General features: G+C 36.9%; 2 protein-coding genes across 3 annotated transcripts in view; one reads left to right on the forward strand and one right to left on the reverse strand.

The window, feature by feature from the left end:
* LOC139696344 (cysteine sulfinic acid decarboxylase-like) overlaps positions 1 to 16,368 on the reverse strand; it is a 63,758-nt gene extending 47,390 nt beyond the window's left edge. The window contains exon 1 of the mRNA XM_071595064.1: positions 16,147 to 16,368. Within this exon, the coding sequence (XP_071451165.1) occupies positions 16,147 to 16,341 (195 nt within the window). The 5' untranslated portion in view covers positions 16,342 to 16,368. The remainder of the gene's footprint in view (positions 1 to 16,146) is intronic.
* Positions 16,369 to 16,503: 135 nt separating this feature from the next.
* Positions 16,504 to 22,524, forward strand: part of alpha-Man-IIa (alpha-mannosidase 2) — a 43,773-nt gene continuing 37,752 nt past the window's right edge. Inside the window, exons 1-4 of one of the 2 annotated variants that reach the window (XM_071595683.1) lie at positions 16,504 to 16,710; positions 18,350 to 18,426; positions 19,745 to 19,945; positions 21,382 to 21,535. In XM_071595683.1, coding sequence (XP_071451784.1) covers positions 19,814 to 19,945; positions 21,382 to 21,535 — 286 coding nt within the window. In that variant the 5' untranslated portion in view covers positions 16,504 to 16,710; positions 18,350 to 18,426; positions 19,745 to 19,813. Of the gene's footprint in view, positions 16,711 to 16,894; positions 16,941 to 18,349; positions 18,427 to 19,744; positions 19,946 to 21,381; positions 21,536 to 22,524 lie in introns of those variants that run through there. The other variant, XM_071595684.1, reaches the window with a different exon arrangement.

Genomic DNA, 22,524 nt, shown 5'->3' on the forward strand with positions numbered 1-22,524 from the left:
AATCAAGACTGGCAAATATATCTATACTACATGGGCGTTGCATATATTCCGCAAAGTCATCACTTTGTATACAACTTTGAAATGTGTAAGAAATGCTGACGCATCATGATATTCGTAGCAGCAGTCGCTTATTGCCACGTTACTGAAATATTGGATACCTGCCTGCATATTTGGTACCAAGCGATGTATCAAGCAATCTTGATTATGCCTACAGATACATATTATCTTTAATCGAAATGTCAAAAATATCCTGTAATATTTGTCTGACATATAATATCCCGATGTGCCATTTATTGTGTCTATTCCCTCTCGAGACTAATCTACGGAGAAATAAAATATTAATTTTCTCCAAGTTTTGAACTCATAGGCCTCCCGCCCATAAGAGTATTTTTGGCCAGTCACGAGGAAAACAATACGTATTCAAAATCATGATATTTCCTGTATAGTTTCAGATTCGTCGAAATATTAAGCAAGTCTATCAGTCATTGCTTTTGATTTTATTTTGAAAACATTTATCGTACCAAATACTGCTTATGAAGCAATAATTTCTTTATGTACCACATAAATTACTGAGTTAAATGATGAATGTTAAAGGTTGCATGAGACAAGTGAAAACATTTCTTAAAGTTGTCATTTTACAAGACTTCACTATTAAGTTCACGTCTTCATAAGCGAAAAGTGATCGGGAAGGTGCAATTTTAGAAAGAGAAATACTTTGGGAATTGGCTGGGACACTGATATGAAATGGTCCTCCTCGTTTCGAGGCAAAATTATTTCCACAACCTCGCGAGACTTTCGGAATGAGGTGTTTACGACGGGCTATGGGCTCCTTTCGCCCGCATCGACTACCTTTCCTAAATAAACAACGTTTTTTCTCACTAACCAGCGGGAAATTCAAACCGTTTGACGCAGACTCTCCCCAGGGATGACAAGTGTTTCATCAACATCGATCCCCCAAAGTGGCGGATTTGAAGTCCTGTAGTAACGGGACAGTGGTTTCCTGGGAGCGATGAGAGAACTTGCCCTTATATTATTCCGTCCGACTTGTGTGAAATGAAAGCGCTTGAAGTAAGCCGAAATAAGACATTGAAATAAAGAAAACTTCTGTCGAGGTTAACAATTAGGAACTTAAGAAGCCAAACAATCTGTAATAAAAATAGCGCGTCAATAGGGTTGACCAAAAATGACCGAAGAATAGGAACATAGCGTCCAAAAAACTCAAGTTAGGCTTTGAAAAGACGACGCTGGGTCATTTTTGATGAAAGTAAATCGGGCCTGTTCTTTAAATTCGATTACGAACAACAAAAAAGTAAAATATTACTATTCCGTAGAAAATTTAACGGTACAATGTATTTCAATGTCTTACGGCATCACCAGATACCATAATGTTGCCACAGCAAAAACGATTTGATGCTAGCTTTGAACTTTTTCGAGTCACAAAAGTTACCGTTTCACGATTCATGATGTAATTGCGTTAAGGATTACAATGAAAAAATTACAAAGTGTAAAAATCGCCTTGAGCGGAATTGGAACTCGGATCCCTCGATGTCCGACCGAATTCTTTATTAAAGATAAACGACGGCGGCATTCTCTTACGCTCCAAAATTTTGGTCAATGTGAATGATTTTTATAATTTGAAATTGCTACATTTTAATGCGCATTGGCGGTTGACTCTGTTAAAAGTTACTACTGAGGGTTCTCCCACAGTTTCTTTGTTTTTGTCAATTTCGTAAAAGAACACCAAAAACCATGTATGCAATGTTTTCAGTTGGTTAAACAGATTTTTTCATAAAAAAGCTAACTCTTTCCGAAAATATCCGCTCTTTTCTTGAAAAATACCATAAAGTTTTCATGATTTTATCGGATTTTTTGGTTCTCCAAAAATATCTGTATGTCCCCTAAAGAATCACATCGGATCTCCAATTTAATGAGAATCATCTAAATGAAGTGGGAATGAGGGATAAAAATACGTCAAAACTGGCTCATTTCCACGAAGCTTACAGCTTATTTATCACCTCTTATCCTGTGAATGTCATTGATTGTGGTCTCAAAATCAGTCACGTCGATGCTCATAAAATTGTGGAAAAAGTAGTCGCTCGTTTTGGGAGTTCTATCGATCCTAAGACGCACCAACTAAAGGCCAATAATATGCTGCCTCTCTGAAAGTACGTAGGTGCCTCTGTTTCTTTGACCTCTGCCCGGAAGACCTTTGACCGCCTTCTGCACCCCTTTAACGGTACGCAACCCACCACGCAACTTCGTGGCCAGCCTGCTGTCAACTCCCTACTACATCCTCACCCGTAAAAGAAGAGGTATTTGGTGCTAAACTATTATCAAAGTTCCCTCAGAGGAGCAAGTGAAGCTCCAGCGTCCATTCTGTCGTCCACTACTACTAAGTTGCGAATCGATTTCAGAGAGGGACGGGGTCCGGCCACTGCTGTACTCGGCTACAACTCTCCCCTATTCCCTCTCGCTAGCCACCTTTCAACCCAACTTCCGGGTGGAATTCCGTTTTAATAGTCCAGCCACAGACCGCCTTCCCTTCGGCAGCCCAACCCGTATTAGCCCAAAACACCGCCTTGGTGCGGTTGACTCCCTAAGGACGAAAGAGCTTCCCCCTTTCGAAACTCAATTCCTTCTCTCCTGGGACTGAGTCTGTGGGCTAGCCTCCCCGGCAATTCTGCAAGGCGGGCATTTCCGCCTCACCTTCCACAGTGGACAAAGAGTACCTTCCGAAAGGCGTAGAAACTGGAACTTACTAAGGCCCGCTTCTATTTGAACGACTTTCAGTGTAAATAAGTTCAGTGCTTTGATTTACACAGGAATCGGTCTTTTAATATACCATAATAAAAATTCTCAAAATACTCTTTAATAGCGAACTTATCAATTCAACTTACAACTTCTCTTAGGGAAAACTCTTGAGGAAAACAAAGCAATAATTTAGATAATGAACAGTAAATGGAGTTTTGCCGTTACGCATGTGAAGACAGTTTAGAGCAGCAGACATCAAGAACGCGCGTTGGGAAACCAAGTGGGGTGAAAGCTGAAAATTGTCCACGCGAGGTGCCAACTGTTTCCCTTCGCCACGTGAACTTGGAGGATTTCGGTAAATCAAGCGTCAAAACTCCATTCACTGTTCATTATTTTAATTACTGCTTTGTTTTCCTAAGTGATTTCCCTAAGAAAATTAGTAAGTTGAATGGATAAGTTCACTATTAGAGTATATTTTGGCAACGATTTCGTGAAAGAAAATCTTGGAAGATGAATGGATCTTGCACATTTTATTTCGTTGAAAGTAAAATGCAATCCATGGATGAGGAAATATTAGGAAAATATCAAAAATCTCCCGACTAGATGTGCGGGCACAGCACACAAAACATGATGCGCACGACAATATTTCAAGTTCTTGTAACCACAATTTTATTATCTATATTTTATAATAATAGCAAAGATCTTAAGCAACTATCGTGAAAAATCATTTGATGCAAGACGATTTGTTATATTAAAGTTTCATGTTTCGCCAATATTCATGAAACTCTTTCACATAGCATATCACCGTTGATCAATTGCACAATGATATAGTATTATGAAGTTTACTGTTTTCTAGAAGACGCTTCTTTCAGGAATCAGAGGAGGCGGAAGTAAGGGTAAAAAAAATTGGTAATGAAGTTTCAATCAAACAAGGTCACAATTCACATTCCAGAAAAAAGGTATTCATCAGAAATCCCACTCTACTACATAAAATCGAAAAAGATATGCGTGTCACTGATGAACTATAGACCATATTAATATGATTTGGTTGATAAATATCGAAGTTTTTTTTATTGCATAATGAACCAAACAGTTCAAAAGTAATCGAAAATTAATAATGCAAAATATTATGAAAGTCAACTTTCGTTTAAACCCCGAGACTTCGGAACTAATAAACCCAATTTCAGTACTAAAAAACACTAGCCTGGAAGTTCGCAAGCCGAACCTCCCTTAGAAATTTAATGGGCATGGAAGTCATCAGAATTTTACGAAGAGTCACTTGATTTTTGAAAAAAAGAAAAGAAAATCCAATAGGCACTCTACGAGACATCGAAAGCTGTATGCCCGATTGAGTAAGTCTGACTTCGGAGTTTCTATACCTGGCGCTTACGCTAATTTTAGTTGCCGAAAAGTCAAAAATAGTCACGAAATCCGGCTCTCGAAATTCAACTCGAGTTCACGACATTCACTTGAACTTTCAAATGAAGAAAAGGAACTCATTACTAAACGAATAAAACGACGAGGTCTTTCCATTCGTCTCCAGAAATTTCACAATTGTTTCCATGGATTATTTTATTCTCACAATTTTTAACTTATTAATCATGTATTCTATAAATAAAAGAAAATAATAAATTATTCGATTAAAGTGTCGACCAATTAGTAACATTTAAGGTAAAAAAATAATGCAATGAACAGATAAATAAGCTTCTGGATTGAAAATTTTCAACAAAAAAATGCAAAAACTTTTACTTTATTGATATTTAATATAAAAATTGTAACAGCAAATGTTCAAATATTACTTGACTTTGCCGAGCACAGTTTACATCAAACGAATTTCCGACCGATCCGTACAAAGACACATAGATCACAATTAAACAACGACGTCTGACCAAAAATAATGAGTCACCCCTTAAAATTAATTTAATTTAGAGCTTTTTGAAACTTTCAAATTGATAGATTTACATCCATAAAATCTCCTGCCACGGTTAATCTGAGCGCGTGCGGAAATCTGGACTTGAACGTATCACCCTCTGTTCAGTAGCCACCTAGGTTACAACACTGCTATAATATTATTCGTATTACAAGATAAATTTAAAATAAACTCTGAGTGATATGATACGCTGATTTTATTTTTTGTCGCATTCACTGAATTTTTATTTTTGGCTTCATCTCATCCTGAATTGAAATTAGTGTCGTAGTATTTGACATGATACGGTCTTTCACAATGTGTTGAGGTCTTACTTGATCCAAAATGAAAGAACCCCTGGGTGAAATTCACACTTCTAGATAAAGGTAGGTGGATTAGTTCCTTTAGATAAGCCGCTTGGGGTTTCCAAGGAAACTGTTAGTCGATATATCGAAGAACTTCGGCTGAGCGCTTAGAAGCGATCACCCGGATTTGAACCCTAATCCACCTTTCCCCAACCAAATGCTCTACACACATGGACATCACGTAGTGCGCAAATTAAATATTCTATGAAAAACAAAGAAAATACAAGGGTTCAATACATGTGTTTCGGTTCGTACTAACTATTGAAAACCGGGTACGTTTTTTTGAGATGCGCTAAAGTCCAAGATAAAAAAAATGAAAATATTTAGAATTAATAAAAAAATCAGAGATGCTAAGGACCTCGCATCCCTTCCGTACCCCTACTGTATTTCACCCAGGGAAGGACACCCTCATGCATAAAAAATACTCCCTTGATTGAGAAAAGTAGCTTGCCTTGCTATGTAAATGATTCTAAAGATAGATTTGTGGGCGTTAGAGCCGGCTGGATCTTCGAACCCATTAATAAAATCCAAGGAACAATTTTTATTACCACTTAGGAAACTTTGGACTGCTAATTAATTCCAACGACGCGTAAATGGGGCGTCCTAATCAGGATATTAATGTCGCCCTAAAAATGGGTCAAAATTTAGGAGGAAAATTAGCGATGTATTTATTAACTTTAATGTCAGTATGTGAGAATATTTTTCCTTAGATTGAAGCTTAACCTCAAGTAAAATGCTGGTTAAATGACAAAGTTCCGGATTCAAATTAGGATGATAATTTTTTAAATGGCCTTAAAAAAACCATCTTTCCACTTGCCGAGGAAACGTAAATTACCCTGAGATTGTTCGTCCTTTATACATATACATATATACTATACATACATATATATATATATATATATATATATATATATATATATATATATATATATATATATATGTAATATGGAAAAATAATAGAACAATTTTACACTTCTAGTTTTAAGTTCAAATACTAGACTTATGTAATTGATCTCCACGCCCAGTATGAAAAAATCCCTTTTCTCGTGTCCCAAGGACGTCGTGTCTGGTCTATCAACAGATAAACTCATATCGGCATGGGAGCTCATTTATATAATTATGTACATGTGTGGAGGCAAGGAAAGAGTGCCACGGCGTGTCTCTACTGATTACCGGGACTATACTGAGACTATTAGTGGAGTTCAACAAGTTGAAGGCCACTGCCACGCATTCCCGTCGGAAATTCGCGCGGGAGACGGTTGTTAACCTTAGGAAACATAGAAAGTGGAAGGTAAACGAAGGTGAGCCCAGAAGAGACTCAAAAGAGAGCTCACTGAAGAAAAATCCCACCTTCTTCCGAGAACAAAACACACACCTACGCTCGAGTCACCTTGTTGATGGGATTTTCAACCATTTACCCATAAAAATCCCCTCTAAAAACAAATTTCAGTGTGATTTTGTCGTATCGTAGCCGAACGCTATTATCGCCTGAACAGTTGACATCTCAGTGTAGATTTCCCCCAATGCGGATTGTTTAAGTGTTCTTCACAATGGGAGGAAAAATGAACAAGACTCAAACTAATTCTTTATCCAGTTTTGTGCGAAGGCCCAAAAGGAAAAAAATACGTACGACATTTCCGGTAGCCGTTGAGAGATAAATTAGTTGTCAAAACAAGTTTTTATACATTTATCTCGCGACTATTTACCTTGCTGTTTTTTATTTTCTTGTCTCGATTGCACGTGCATAAGACGTGCGGGACCACATCTAAAACCACTGGGTGAAGTGCTACGTTTGTCGACTCATGGGAACCTTTTTGTGTTTAACAATCACATACAGGGTTCGTCCGGAAAATAAGTGTACTGATTTTTTCCCGCCGCTCCAGGCGCGCCCAGCACCGCTCTGACGGGCTGCGATTGGAGGGGGGTATGTTGGCAAGCGACGCTGAAAAAGGCAGTCGGCTCTGAGCTGTGGTGTAGTGAGGAGCTCTGTTAACGCGAACCTCCACGCTCGACCCACGTCACGGAACGCGATGCCGAAGTTTTTGGAGCAGCGTTATTCCATCAAATTTGCGGTATAGCTTGGGAAATCGTCTACCGAAACTGTCGGTATGATTAACCAGGCTTACGGGGAGTCAGCCATGTCCAGAAACATGATCTTTCGGTGGCACAAGATGTTCGTGGAGGGCAGAGAAGAGGTCGACGACGAACCACGGCCTGGACGCCCATCAACGACACTCACCGACGAAAATGTGCGAAAAGTTCGCGATGTACTGAACTCTAATCGTCGTCTTAGTGTTCGGATGATACCAGAGCAGTGTAATGTGCCAAAAACAATAGTGCACGAGATTATTAGGGAGCAATTACAGATGCGAAAAATTTGTGCAAAGTTGGTGCCGAAAGTGCTCAGTGATGATCAAAGACTCAATCGTTTGGAAATCGCGACACAACTTGCGGATCACTGCAAAAATGATCCAAATTTTTTAGAGAATGTTGTTGTTCCCGAAGATAAAGAGGAGTTTGAAAGGAACGCGATACGGGACTTTGGACGCCGTCCAAGAGGCCGTGACGACGTGTCTTCGAGAGGTTCCCGATGATGCCTTCGCGGGAGCGTTCCAGGAATGGGAACGCCGCTGGAACAAGTGTATCGACTCACAAGAGTCCTATTTTGAGGAATATTAGCTTAAGATATGTAAAAGTGTAATAAATTTTTTTTCCTGAGCTCAGTACACTTATTTTCCGGACGAACCCTGTAAATAACAAAAATAAATGCTACACAGCGAAAAAAACGATAATCTAAAATAAAGATACAAAAATACTAGTCGCAACTGGCCTAAAGATACATATCTTCTTTAGTCTATATATTGTTACAGCTAACCCGCATGTAAGTATCGTTTATTTCAATTAATGTTAACGAACACATGGAGGCCGCTGAAGTTTTCAATAACTCCTTTCAATAGATTGAGTTCGGCCAATACCAATATTACATTGTGTTAAAAGCATTGTACTGACGCACGAAGAAAGAATGTAAGAATTTGCGTTATTTGTGAGAATAATTTAATTTTTTTCCTGTGGAAACGCAAAGTCTTTCATTCTTTCTTCGTCCGTTACAAATGAATTTCGCGTTTGACGCGTAAAAGAAGAACTTTGGACCGGTTTTCCATCGAACCCTGAACCTTCCAACAATCTTCTCAAGATGGCATTATCAATCTTAAGCCATTTAGGTCCTAAAGGAATGTACGTTTAGAGTTCCAGTGAATATAATAGCTGTGTGTGTATATATATATACATACCTATATATATATATATATATATATATATATATATACACATACCTATATATATATATACACATACCTATACATATATATATACATACCTATATATATATATATATATATATAAACTAAATAAGGCCATGGGGGTAGATAGCATTCCCGTGGAACTTTTAAAATGCTTAGGAAAATGTGGGAGGAAGAGGCTATATGGGCTGATTCGTAGTATTTATGAGGAAGGTATCTGGCCGGAAGACTTTGTGAGATCAGTTTTAGTTCCTATTCCGAAAAAGGTAAAGGCTACTTCTTGTGATGACTACAGGACGATAAGTTTGATATCCCACGCAGCTAAAGTTGTTCTCAGGATCTTAAACAAAAGGATAGAGAGTAGGGCAAATGATTACTTAGGGGATGACCAGTTTGGGTTTAGGAAGGGGAGAGATACGCGTGATACCATTGCAGTAATGAGATTATTAATCGAGAGGAATATAGAACACAACCAGAAGGTATTTGCCTGTTTCGTAGATTTCGAAAAAGCGTTTGATAGAGTGAATTGGGAAAAACTAATGAGTATATTGCAGAAAATAGGAATAGATTGGAGGGAAAGGAGGCTAATCCGCAACCTGTACATGTCTCAGACTGCTCAGGTGCGGGTGGGAAACGGGGAGTCCGGATGGGCAGTGTTAGGAAGGTGTGTAAGGCAGGGTTGCCCATTATCACCGTTGCCGTTCAACCTGTATGCAGAGGATATGATCAAAGAGGCATGGGAAGAACTGGAGGTAGGAATGAAAGTGGGCGGGGAATTCGTAAAATCAGTTAGGTTTGCTGATGACCAAGCTTAAGTCTGTCAGTCAGCCAAGGGGTTGCAAGCATTGCTGAGTGAATTGGAAATTCAGTGCGACAGGTATGGGATGAGAATCAATATTAATAAAATAAAGGTTATGCGATTTTCTAGAAAGAAAAAGGCTATGCTTAACATTAAAGTAGGAGGGCAAAAACTAGAGCAGGTAGAACAGTTTACGCATCTCGGTAGTGTTTTGGACCAACAGGGTCAAAGTAGTAGGGACGTAAGGAGAAGAATTGCGCTAGGCAAAGAGGCTTTCACAAGGAGGAGGGAGTTGATGACAGGACGTTGACGTTTTATATATATATATATATATATATATATATATATATATATATATATATATATATGCTTTCGTAGACGTAACACGGAAGTGCCGAATAGTACAATGCACAGTAACACACAATATAGAAACACAAAAAAAGAAGAACACTCACACGTTATTTATTGATATTTCGACGTAAGCAATCCGTCTTCATCTGAAGATATAGAAGTAATGGAGTCATTACTTCTATATCTTCAGATGAAGACGGATTGTTTCCGTCGAAATATCAATAAATAACGTGTGAGTGTTCTTCTTTTTTTGTGTTTCTATATTGTGTGTTACTGTGTATTGTACTATATATATATATATATATACATTCAAACACGAAATCCCGCCAAACGGCGAATAAATACTCATATATACAGAAACAGATATAAGGAAAAGGGATAGGAACACATATAAAGGCTTTCCTTTCCTTGTGTATTGTCTATTTTCTCCTTTGGTGGGTGAAACAGCCCCCTGACGCCATCTCTTGGCTGGAAGAATCGGGGCGCTTGGCGACATATTAGACCCACGGATCTCAGGGTAAATTGACTATCCTCGATAGCTCAAGTGGTTAAGAGCATCCGCCCGGCAAGTGGAAAGATCCGGTGTTCGAGTCCCGGATGAGGAAATATTTTTACTCTTGTGATCCGTTCGATTCCGCCTTCCCCACCTCTATTGTGTTCGTCCTTTATATGTGTTCCTATCCCTTTTCCTTATATCTGTTTCTGTATATATGAGTATATATATATATATATATATATATATATATATATATATATATATATATATATATATATATATATATATATATATATATATATAAGAGCTAGGGAAACAATACGAAGGTTACATAAACATTTATCTCCCTAAATTATGAAAAAGCTATAAAATGAAGGTTCGAACTGCATATCGATACTAGAGAAATACCAATCTGCAAGTAGATTACACTCAAAAAAGGCATTTTAAAAGAATTCCAGTCAACTGGGAAAGTTCAATTCACGGTCATTTTGATCACGCCAGCTTCTCTACACCTAGAACACATCTTGGCGGAGGAAAACATAAAAATTTCGCAAAAATCCAAGAAAACTCTAGTCACAGTCATTGAATAGGCAACCCGTCCACTGGGCGGAAAACCGTCATTGATGTCCCAGATCCATCGCTAGACGTCTGGAGATAACAACTTAGGAAATTCGCACATGTGGCTATTTATTAGCTACAAAAAAAGGAGGAGTCACCGAGGCAATGATACTGAATGGGTTGATGAGAAGGGGGAGAGATAGCGGGGAGGAACGGGAGACAAAGAGGTGTGCATCCGTTCGTTCACTTGCATAGAGTCAAACTTCGGCACGGAAGGCAAAAAAGTAATGATTATGTTTCGATACTTGCAGTTACGACATAATACACATCTCTATAACGCAGTGAACTGGTCGAAAAAGTGACAATCCCGGAGCCGCTCTTTAAAGCCACTTGGGTCTCTTAAACTGAGATAAACCTGTGAGAGTTCACGCATTTTCGCGGTGAAGTGTCACGGATAACTGTGTCAATACAATTTGACAAGTATATCGACAGGCAGGGTGAATTCCAATGACTCCGTAATAAATAGATCCATTTCCTGCAGTTAAAATTATAAATATTTTTCAAAATTTCAGGAAGATAACGATGATACGGTGTTTACAAAAAAAACAAATCGGTCTTCAAAGAGAAGGTTGGTATGATATGCGTGATAAGAGTCCACCTAGTACGACCAATCATTGTGGCACGTATACATTAACAACGTATTCAGAGCAGGGAAAAGTTGCATTTCCTCTGCGATTACCTGGGAGTTCGTGGCATCAGGATTACTTAGGGATCACCAAGAACTCGGTGCCCATTTTTTCGAAGACAAATGCTATACCTGTTACACTTCCACGAAGTTCAAAAGCACATCCAACAAATTAAACTTGACAATTCAGTTTATCCATTTTTCGGATACTCAAATTCTGCGTAAAAACATTTCTGCCCAACGTCAAAGCTACATGCATTTGAAATACGATCGTTAACGAGTACCTCACCATAAGGCACGCCTTGGATCGTTCCATCGAACACAACATACTCGCAGAAGTTTCTACAAGTGCGCCACTTTGGTAAGTTTTGGATATTATTCTCGGAAAGAAATCTCTACCGAATCGCGGATACATCATTTCCCGTCAGCACTTACATATCACAAACCAACACCTAGCAACGGAATTCTTACATTGTCTCGTTTTGAGAACGGCGCATAATTACAATTTACCTACGGGAGATATTGAGACTAAATGAACCCTGTGTGTGAAATACAAATTATCTACTTAAGTTTAAACCGAAGTTGAAAACATTTCAAATAGAAAATTCTGTATTCATATTGAAAACTGCCAAATATTATGTAAAAATAATGCTTGATCTTGATTTAACGGAGGAAGATCAAGTAAATGATCAGCCAGCTACGTTTACGCTAGTCCGTGCCCGATGTGCTCTTCGGCTAGGTCATTGATTCGCGCGAGGAAGGTTACCGCACGGGCGTGAGTGGTGCTGCACGAAAACTTGATATTTAAGAAGGACATCAGTTTGTCAATTATGCATTGAAAATACATTCAAATACTTTTGAAATTAATAAAACAGAGGGATATTTCAATTGAATAAAACAGGCCAAGAACAGTTGAATGAGAATAGAGCAGTTCAAAGATGCATTGGCAGGCAGAGGGGTGAATGTAGCAACCAAATATTGGTATTGAATAAAAATATAGAAAAAGCGATGCAAAAACTTAAATGCACCTTTCGCTGGCTGAATTATAATTATCAAGCACAATGATAAACAATTCTATTAGTTTCAAAGCGGATTTTGCACAATCAGTGGCATGCAAACGCTGACTTCCATTTTTTTTAAATTAAATTTTATTTGAAACTACACTTACCAACTAGCTGTTTTGGCAACTAAATAAATGTTTTTTTTAGTTTTTAAGTTTAATACAAATATCAGTTTATCAGTTATCGTACATGTCCACTAATGTAATGAGATAATTCAAGTGCCAGAATAATTTTCTGCATTTACTACAATTGTCATAATGTGGTCCGTAAGCTCCGAAAATATCTGTTTGTGCGACTCTTTAATAGACTAAGGTTGAGCGTCGCTCGTTTAAAGGGATGGACCCCAGATTTGCTAACGTTGTTGACACGCGAATAAATCAATTCGCATCACTTTAAAAAGAAGGAATTCAACGGAAACATCAGTCAGTCTACATTGTAACATATCCATTGAAGAATATCACAAATTAGAAGAACGAAAAGCTAAACGGTTGAAGTCCATTTATTCGAAGAGTTACTGAAAAAAATTGCATCTACGCTAACATAGGCCATCAGAGAGGAGATTAAAACCAATTATCTTCATATGATGTATTGAAAAAAAGGTTCAAGGTAAAAATAGAAAATCGGTTCATGCTACAGCACTGGGTCGTTTCTGAAAAAAACTCAATTACACTATACCCCAAGGACTTAACTAAGCAATCGTTTCAAATACAATGCATCAGAAAAATGAAATAATGAAACAATACCTGAAGATGTTACGCTGTAACGAAACATAGGTCATGATAATTATATTCTATGCGGAAAAGCAAAGTGCCTTCTTTATAATGAAATATTTACACTGTGTAACGACTGAAACTGGGCTATTTATAAAATGAAATAACTTCATCGAAAAGTTTTTTCGAGTGATCCTAGAATATCAATCTCGTCCCGAAAATAATGACCGTTATCTCACTCTATAGTTGTCAAGGCTACTTGAGATGCATAAATAAGCATCGAAAATTGATTAAAATATGCTGCGTCAAGCACGCTACACATTTAGCAAAGGAAAATATATGCAAATTGCGGGACTGTCCCAATTAAATAACTTCAGTTTTAATTATCAATGAATTAACTTTAACTTAAGCAATACAATTTTTCTGCTAATACGGCAATTATTATCAAATTCTAGAAACCTGAAAATAGCCTGATACCTATTATGCACCACTTCGACCTGAAGACGCTCGTTGAAACACGGGCGAAACTGTTGTCAGTAAAACAACCTATTATGCGTTTATTCCTGACTTTCCGAATGCTTTGCTGAGAAATTTGATAAAATACTTCGAGATTCGGACTAAGAAAAGACCATGCAAATTTGAAAATTTGGCAAACAAATTGGCGTTGGGAAGTAATGCTCCTCGTACAAGTTGAGATAGATGCCAGCGGTGTTTGTAAATCCATTGTCTTCTGACAGTGAAAGAAAGAGAGCTCGTTGAGCATTATTTCCCAACTTTACCTAGATAGTGAACGCAGTGAATATTAATGACAAGTAACAAAAAGGCGACAAAGAAAATTGGCAATACAAAAAATTATTCAGCGCAAGTTCACACTTAGCTTAAGGCGAGCGCATGCGTTTAGTATGAATTGGAATTAAAACTGCAAACGACCTTTGCGCAGTCATTTTTTTGTACCTTAACTCATCGGATTTTTTAGCTTCAAAGTTTTTCTAGACTTATCGCTCATTGGAAGAAAAGCATCATACTATCATCAAATCTTACAAAAGCTTTCAGTAATTATCTTGCTAACAATACAAGTATGTACCTACGCCATGAAATTATACGAAATTGGGGATAAAGAGTAGGCCTACTATATTCCCCCTAAAATTAAAGTTTTAGTAACGTCATGGAATTTTATGACCACAATTTTCACCCAATCGGCAACATTTATAAGATCCCAAACTTCCGTAGGAACTCGAATTTTTGGGGAGTGCAAGAGAAAACTGAGTGGCCATTGAATTAATGCTAAAAAATATCGCTCTCACATTAAAAGCATTGGCGCTCGTTATCCATTAGATGTCTCGAGGGCGAAAGGACAAGGTACTATAGGCAGCCAAGGAAAAACTCCCGCTTAGGAAAGTCACACAACTTCCGTTAGAAACGATATTTCCAATTTCCCACCACCTTTTGCCCACCATTTATGCCATCTCAATGGGACTTAATGACGCGCTTTCTGTTAGGAATTCGTGAAAGGGTGAGTTCTGCAACGGGAATGATACACGAAAGAACAATACGAAGGACATCAACGCGAAACAGTTTGCAAAATTGAATGTACAACATCGTAAATGAAAAGGGGAATTCTTTCACATTAGAAGCTTCATCGACAGCGTTTCAGAATGTACCGAGGGTGCAATGCCATCCATACACGTTGACAATTGACGAAAAAGAAATTTTCAGCGTACCACAGATTTGGCAGCTTCGAAGTAAATAGTGGTTTAAAAAAATCCCAATCATAGCAGCAATAATAAATGGATTTTAATCATAGAAGGCACAAAAATCAGCTACTGTAATCGAAACGAATATATTTCAGATTTTCATTTTGTAGTATACATTTACGAGTTAGAGTCAAATCGCATATTACCACTAAATGTATACATCTATCCATTTGGCATGCACCATAATTCTTTATTCTCTATTGGGATAAAAAAGACAAATAGGCAATAATTCGCATACCATCAGGGCATGAGACTCGCGAGCTGCGTTTGAATCGGACGTTTTTTGTCATAACGTCTAATTTGAAGCGCGGTAGTTCAATGCCACTACGGACCTTTTTTTCCAATTATAATTTCGCATTTAATACAAAATGCTAGTACTGGCCAGAAGTTGAAGGGCTGTCAATACATTTTCCTATTTATAATGGAAAATAAATTTCGCGAAATGTTTAAATATACATGCATACAATATATTTACTTCACACAAATATTTTCAAAGGCAATACATGAATTAATTAAAGGCAAATTACTCACGCACGCATAATTTTTATTGGGTGTGCATCATTTCAATGGAAAAAGGCTAGTTAATGTATCAAGCATCGTTGAAAATTCTTCGATTTCCATCCATGCTTATATTCAGGGACAAGCGAGCTGGCGCTTTTAGTAAGCTATTCGAAACGGAGGGGCAAATTAATGGAATGAGACAAAGGCTGCGCTTTGGACAAACAAGAACGTTTTTCTGTCCTCGACGACAGTATGAAGATGTACTTCCTCCTTTCCTATTTTCCTATAACGTCCTTTAATATATTGCTCGGCGAACTTTCAATTATACTAATAACAATGTATCCATTTGTGGTGGATTTTATTGAATACAATCGCAAAAGTGATATGATAAGTATTTTTATCACGTGTGGGCAACATCATTCGCACGTACAATAAATGGACCTCTAAAATTAAATTAGAATGAGGAATAACTAGTTTTGTGTCGCGGTAATTATGCGTATTGGAAGTATATATCACTTTTAAGTCAAACTATAGCAGCACAATGTGTTTAAATAGATACATTTACATTTAATGTTACTTGTAAGGAGATTGGAACGGAATAAGCTAATGAATTCGATTATACAATATTCCCAGGTGTGCGAGAAGGATAACTGATCTTCACGATGGCAGATGAATGCACCAAATATTTTCCCTTAGAACAAGAAAGACGTGTACAAAGCAGAGAGACACTGGAAAGGAGTGAGTTCAGAGAGCCTGGGTACACGTAGCATGATTAACGGTTTACCTACAATGGAAATATTTTTAGATATAACTGTCTCTGTTTCACAATTATGTGATAGAAGTTATAGCCTATTTCGAAAAAACAAATGACAAAATGATGATTTATTTCACAGAAATTTATTTGACTTACCTTAAGCGCTGCAGGGTGCTGGAATCGAACAACGGAGCAATTATTTGTACTCTCATTGCTCTTCAATTCTCCAGGTAGAATACCCTCCGAAAGTAGTATCTGTACAATATTTGATATGAAACCTGATTTTACAGCTTTTGTTGAATCGTTATAATCTTCAATCTTTCCGTTCATTTCTCCATTAAGAGATGACATCCTGAGTACTTATTGAGCGTAGTATAATGAGTGAACCAATCGAACCGAATCGAAGTGGGAATTTGCCGGAACCGGCTGATTCTTTGGTATATATGCCGTGGAAGTTCTTTGTCATCCCGGTGACAGCGCCACTAGTCGACTCAAATGAACAAAAGCATTCTGTTGGCATTCAGGTTTATTTATCGCGTTTGTCATTAACGAATGGTCAAAGGTTACTAATGAGAACTTGACCATACTTATTTCAGTCTTGAAGTGAAAAATAATGTATTTGTTTAGCCATTACGTTTGTTTCCCCTGGACTTGACGTTGAAAGGGTGTACTTTGTCCGGTTCAACAGAACTATTGTAAATTAAAGAAGACAGTTGAAGTGTAAGTATCATATGTGTTTATTTAAAATTTTCGGAGTGCCACATCGAAAACAGTAGCTGAAAAAATTCTTTAGTCGGAGAATCCCTACGCCCAATGTAATCGTTGAAGTGTGGTCATTTAAAGTCTGAGGCAATGTCAACAAAGTGGTGTAGGCACCAAGCGTCGTCTGCATTTGAAAATGGTTCTTAATTAAGTTGCAACGACGATTTTCTTGGGCCTGACAAGTGGAGGTCTGTTTTAGTAGTTTGAATATTGTGATGCTCAATTTGTTGGATAAAATTCGGAACGTGAGAATCGTTGTTACTCTCTATTACTATGAATTCTATATCTTGCATGATTCCATACATTTGGGTTACTTTTTCGTATAAATGTCAACTATCGGCACATAATGTAATCAGGCGCAAAAGATGCAGGTAATGCGAAATTACATAAATTTGCAAGTGCTGAAATTTCGCTAATTCCAAAATTGCAATCGGCAAAAATCCCAGGCCAACCAAAAATCTCTCAGCCTGTTAGGCTAAGAGGTTTTTACGATTACGATAGCTCATATCGCAACATTTTAGATTAGCTTCTGAACTATTTACTTCCAACGTATAGTCACTGATAAAAAAACAAGTTTAGCGGGCTAATTTGCTTGTCGCGAGCAACTCCAAAAATTAACACAAATCATTCAAATTGGCCCATTAGCCGCTGATAAAATTTTTAACTAAATTAAAACCAATCAGCTTTGTGATACCCTACCTCTACACAATCTTCGGTTTCTTTGAAACTAGTTTTATTTTGAGCCCTTGCTACTCCTTCAGTTCAACTGGAGACTCGTGTTTCTACTGCTGGTTTTCCTTTTTACCTGGATTTCAAACCGTATTCTTCACAGTTCTCATTTCGATAAAAGGTGATGCTGTCTGCTACTTCACTACCATTTAAACAGTGATCTACGAATGAAAATTGGTAGCGCATTTTCATCCAAAAGCTAAAATTCCTACACTGTATGCGACATAAAATGCCAAGTTTCGCATTTATAACATGTTCCTTAGTCTTTTTACTCAGTGTCAATCTATCCCAAATGGCTTCAGACTTTTCCTCAGGAGCGATTATACAAAATATTCATATTTTATTGAATATAAAGTTATGTGCACTTAAAAAAATCCTAGTATCTCAACACTCGTTCTGTTTTTATGCTTGATTGAGGCATTCTGCTTTCACAGTACCATACGGCTCCATTATTTCAAGGCTCAAAAGGCTGTTTTCACGTGTTTTATTTAATTATTTTCCGTAGAAATGCAACTTAGTGTGAGGTAAACACAAACTGACATAAGACCAAAACATCACAATGTGTATAGAAAACATTTACCTTAATTCAAAATACCATGAGGGATGTTTCTAGAGGTTGCTCGGCTGGTACCGACCACCTTATAGCTGTAAATTTATAGAGGAAACATTTGAAACCGAGGACTTTTAAAATGAGCATTTAGTCATGACCATGAGTTGCCAGTATGTTTCTAGCTCAGATAGTTTACACTGGAAAAAATGGTTAAAATTGAATTTCCAATCACATTTCATGTCAAACTGTTGTAGGATGTATATGCCTGGTACACTACAGGTCACTAATAAAACTATGTAATAATTACCTTCATTGCAGTTGGGTTAATCAAGTATCCACACTCTCCTCCGCAATGCGTCTGGTAGTTACACTGCAAGACTGCCCCTCCAACCAAGGTGTGTTGTCTATGACATTTCTTAATTTCTCCCATTATGAACTGTTCCTGTTTTATGCAACTCATCCAGCTATCAAAAGTGACCCTGAAGAAACTTGTGTTCTAATTATTAACCTTGTAATTAATGGGCTATATGTATGCTTTTACTTCTTAAAAGGATTTATAGTAAGTGCAGTGTTTGTAAATTTTAATTTACTGGGTCTTTCTGCTTGCCAATACAGTCGTTTGGAAAGATGTGGGCACTGCCTCATAAGTCTTTGTGAGAACAGAAGTGGAATGTGTGCTCTTGTTCAGAAAATCCACAGTAATAATAATGACCTGAAATAATCATTTAACTTCCTTCCAGTGAGATAAAAGTGTAGTTTTCTGTCACCAAAATTAATTATCTTGATCTCAGCTAGTGGAAATGCACTTTAAATTCAAGTTTCTTCAGCAGAAAAATGCAATAGTTATTTAATTCTTAAATTTGATGTACATGTATGTAAATTAACACAATACTGAATGCGTTTAGATCTAAGAATCATTAGCCGTTTACAACCTCATGCTTGATTTTAGATGTGTGTCTCCTTTCTATCTGGGGGAGCATAACCCCCATCAGTTAACTGCTTCGTCATGTCACTTGGCAGTGACCAAAGACTCATCTGATCCTTTGCTCAATTAAAGCAAGTGTTGCTTCATGGCCAGTTCTCGGATGAAGCTGTCAAATTGAAGCCACACACATTTTTGTAACTTATTTCTTTCAGCTACCAAAGCTAAACAGGTGTAGTTTTTAAATTAAATTGTGAAATACAACTTAGTTCACTACTCAGTAGCCATTATTAAAACATTTTCCTCTTGATCTCTTGCTGAAACCATGCATCATGAATATACTCTTATGCAGTCACATATCATGAACAATCCGCTTGAAGCCCACAGAAAATATTAATGTGATGTATATAATATTACCTCAAGCATTTATCGAATGGTATCTCAAATAATACATTACTACTTTAATCATTGCATGAGCTTAGTATTACATGAAAATGGCGAGAACTAAATAGTTAAATCCTGGTTTATTCTTAAGGTTTAATATCTCCGTAGTTAATGTATTTGTTGTCATTGTTTGTAATATATTTTACACATGCAGAGAAAGAGTGTGGATTGATTAAGAATGGTTTATAAGGTTAGAGGAAAGGAAAATAAGGTTACTGATTTTACCCTAAGTTCATTATCTTCAACTCATAAACTGACATAATGTCATTCTTCTAGCAAACTTCATATCCAAATTCATGTGCTACCGTCCCTTTTAATTTATATGTTTATATTTTGATTATTTTCAGGTGATTCCTAAGTTGAATGCTGCGCTATGAACTCTTAGGGATCCAAAAAAATTAAAATTTGCAAAGAAGATGAGGCTCCGTAGGTTTACTGCCCTGATGGGCACAGCTTTAATAGTGGCTGCTTGTATTTCCCTCTACCTCACAATGGATTTGACTCTATTCCCTGGAGGGGATGGCCCAGCGTCGTCTGATATGCAGAGGGTATGTGAAGCATGCAACAATTATGTTGTTTCATCATGGTGAATTTGTTGAAATGTGAATTTCAATGTTCCCTTGCAAAGGGAAGACCAAATGATTTGGTCATGAAGTTGTTGGAAACTATGCAACTGCTAATTCCTCATTTTCACATGATAACCCTCCTTTTTGGAGTCAGTTGAGGAGATTGTCTGAATCAATATCTGAATTTCATGAAATGCTAAATAAATGTAGACACATGAATTTTACCATTTTCACAGCAGCAATGTTTAAGCCTGTCATTTGAATGGCATTGGCAATATTTGTTCAATCTGGAGTGCATTATCTTTTTTGTTCAAAAAAAATGTCAAGGTTTATTCTAAGAGGTGATTAATCTCTCCTGTTGGAGATTCAATTCTTCACTCCTTCATTACTAAGAATTATTAGTTCCATCTATGCAGTAGGTTTTTTAATGTAAATCTGAGGTGCTCCCTCTTGTTCATTAGCTGTCATTTGAGGGATGTTGTGTATTTTTTCACTAGGATTAGACTATTATTAAAAGTTCTGAATTCTAAAACCCCTTCATATTTATATGAAAATTTTATATTCAATTCACTTACGACCAAGAGATCAAACCGCATTACAAAAACATTCCATCTTCCCAAATACCGCACGGCTACACATGAAAAGTCATTCAGTATTTCATCCTGTAAACTATGGAACTGTTTGCCTAATAAAGTAAAATTATCCAGGAACACATCCCAATTCAACAGGAACATTTTTGAATATCTGTCTACCACACTACCAAAATGACCTTATTACTGTTCTATCAGGCTAAATATTTAACTATTGTTCTTTGTATTTGTATGTATGTATTGTACTATATGTTTCTTTCAACTGATGTTAAATTATGTTTTGTGACTGGTTTAATTACCTTATTCTATGCATTATGTAAACCTGTTTCACTCCATAGGTTTCAAAACCTCATGTAACATGTAGGGACTTTGCTCCCAGAGCAATAAAAATTGTTTATTATTATTATTATAATTTTTTTTATTTTTTACACAGTTTTACTTAACACAGTTTTACAATTAACACAGTTTTAATTGCTATATTATTTAAATTTTTTTGTCTCTCCGCCCATGAAGAGTCATGAATGGAAATATAAACTGTGAATACCATCTTCAATTTTTTGTTGTGAATTTCAGTTTTCTGATTTAATTGTTTCGTTTATGCATTATGACAGTAGCAAGTACATTTTTCCGATTACTTAAGCATAAAGAGTTGTAATGTAAATCAGAAAATTATGTATTAATTTGAAATGATATTGACTTGTGCCAATGTGGTAGTAAATCAGTTATGTACTATTGATTTCAATGGTAGTTTTATTGGTGGAGATATTATTTAGCTAAATTATTAACTTGAGATTTTCTTGTAATAAATATTATATTTATTTCTTCCAGAATAAGTGGCTTCACTTTGAAGGAAAATTGAAAGAATTGGAAGAAGACATAAGACGCAATCATGAGACTGTTGGGGAAATCCGGGCGGCCATTGGCTCTTTGGTGGTTGTCAAGGGGAAAGGCAAAGGAGTGGATGATCTCCTTCCAGAACATGGTTAGATCTGTTTGTATATTGCATTTTTTCTGTTTTTTGTCTATTAATTTTTTCTTCCAGTAATGTACGAGGGCAATCCCAGAAGTACCCTACCCAACAAAGAAAACACACAAATTTTTGAAAAAAATGTATTTATTTTTCAACATAATCTCCTTTTAGCTCTATACACTTTTCTCAGCGATGTTCAATAATTTCGATACCCTTTTTATAATAAGAACTGTCTTGCTCCTCAAAATAGCCATTAACTGCTGACATCACTTCTTCATGGTTGGAAAATCTTTGACCACCGAGCCATTTTTTCAAGTTGGCGAACAGAAAACAATCCGAGGGGGCTAAATCTGGCGAATAGGGTGCATAAGGTAGAAATTCAAACTTTAATTCATGAATTTTGGTCATTACAATAACGGATTTGTGAGCTGGTGAATTGTCTTGATGAAACGACACTTTCTTCTTAGCTTAAAATGGAGCCACTTTTGCTTGATTTCTTCTCTCAAACGTTGTAATAAGTTTGCAGGGCACTCACCGTCGATAGTTTTTCCTTTTTCAAGATGGTCAATTAAAATTATCCCACGTGCATCCCAAAAAACTGACACCATGACCTTGCCTGCAGATAAAACAGTCTTCGCCTTCTTTGGAGCCGGTTCTCCCTTTTGAATTCATTGTTTTGATTGCTATTTAGTCTCGGGTGTGAAAATATGCAGAATCTAGAAGAATACAGTGGATGTTTTATGAAATTAGTGTGTTAGCTAGCATTTGGCCGTGGAAGCTGAAACTACTGCATATTTTTATTTGATAATATTTAATGAGTTAGCCAGTGTCAAATAGAAAGAAGGGATATTCAAATGAAAACTCAAGGAATTTAAAGTGAATTTGAATGACAGAATACTGTTTAGATGAGGATATCATCATCAAAAAAGCCAGAATTTATCCTTAACCAGTAAAAATTGAGTCTAAAGATTTTATTTGGGTTTTCTTTGTGAAACATGACT

This window comes from Hetaerina americana, unplaced genomic scaffold (genome assembly GCF_022747635.1).
Source record: "Hetaerina americana unplaced genomic scaffold, ioHetAmer1.1.p SCAF_7, whole genome shotgun sequence".
Lineage (NCBI taxonomy): Eukaryota > Metazoa > Arthropoda > Insecta > Odonata > Calopterygidae > Hetaerina > Hetaerina americana.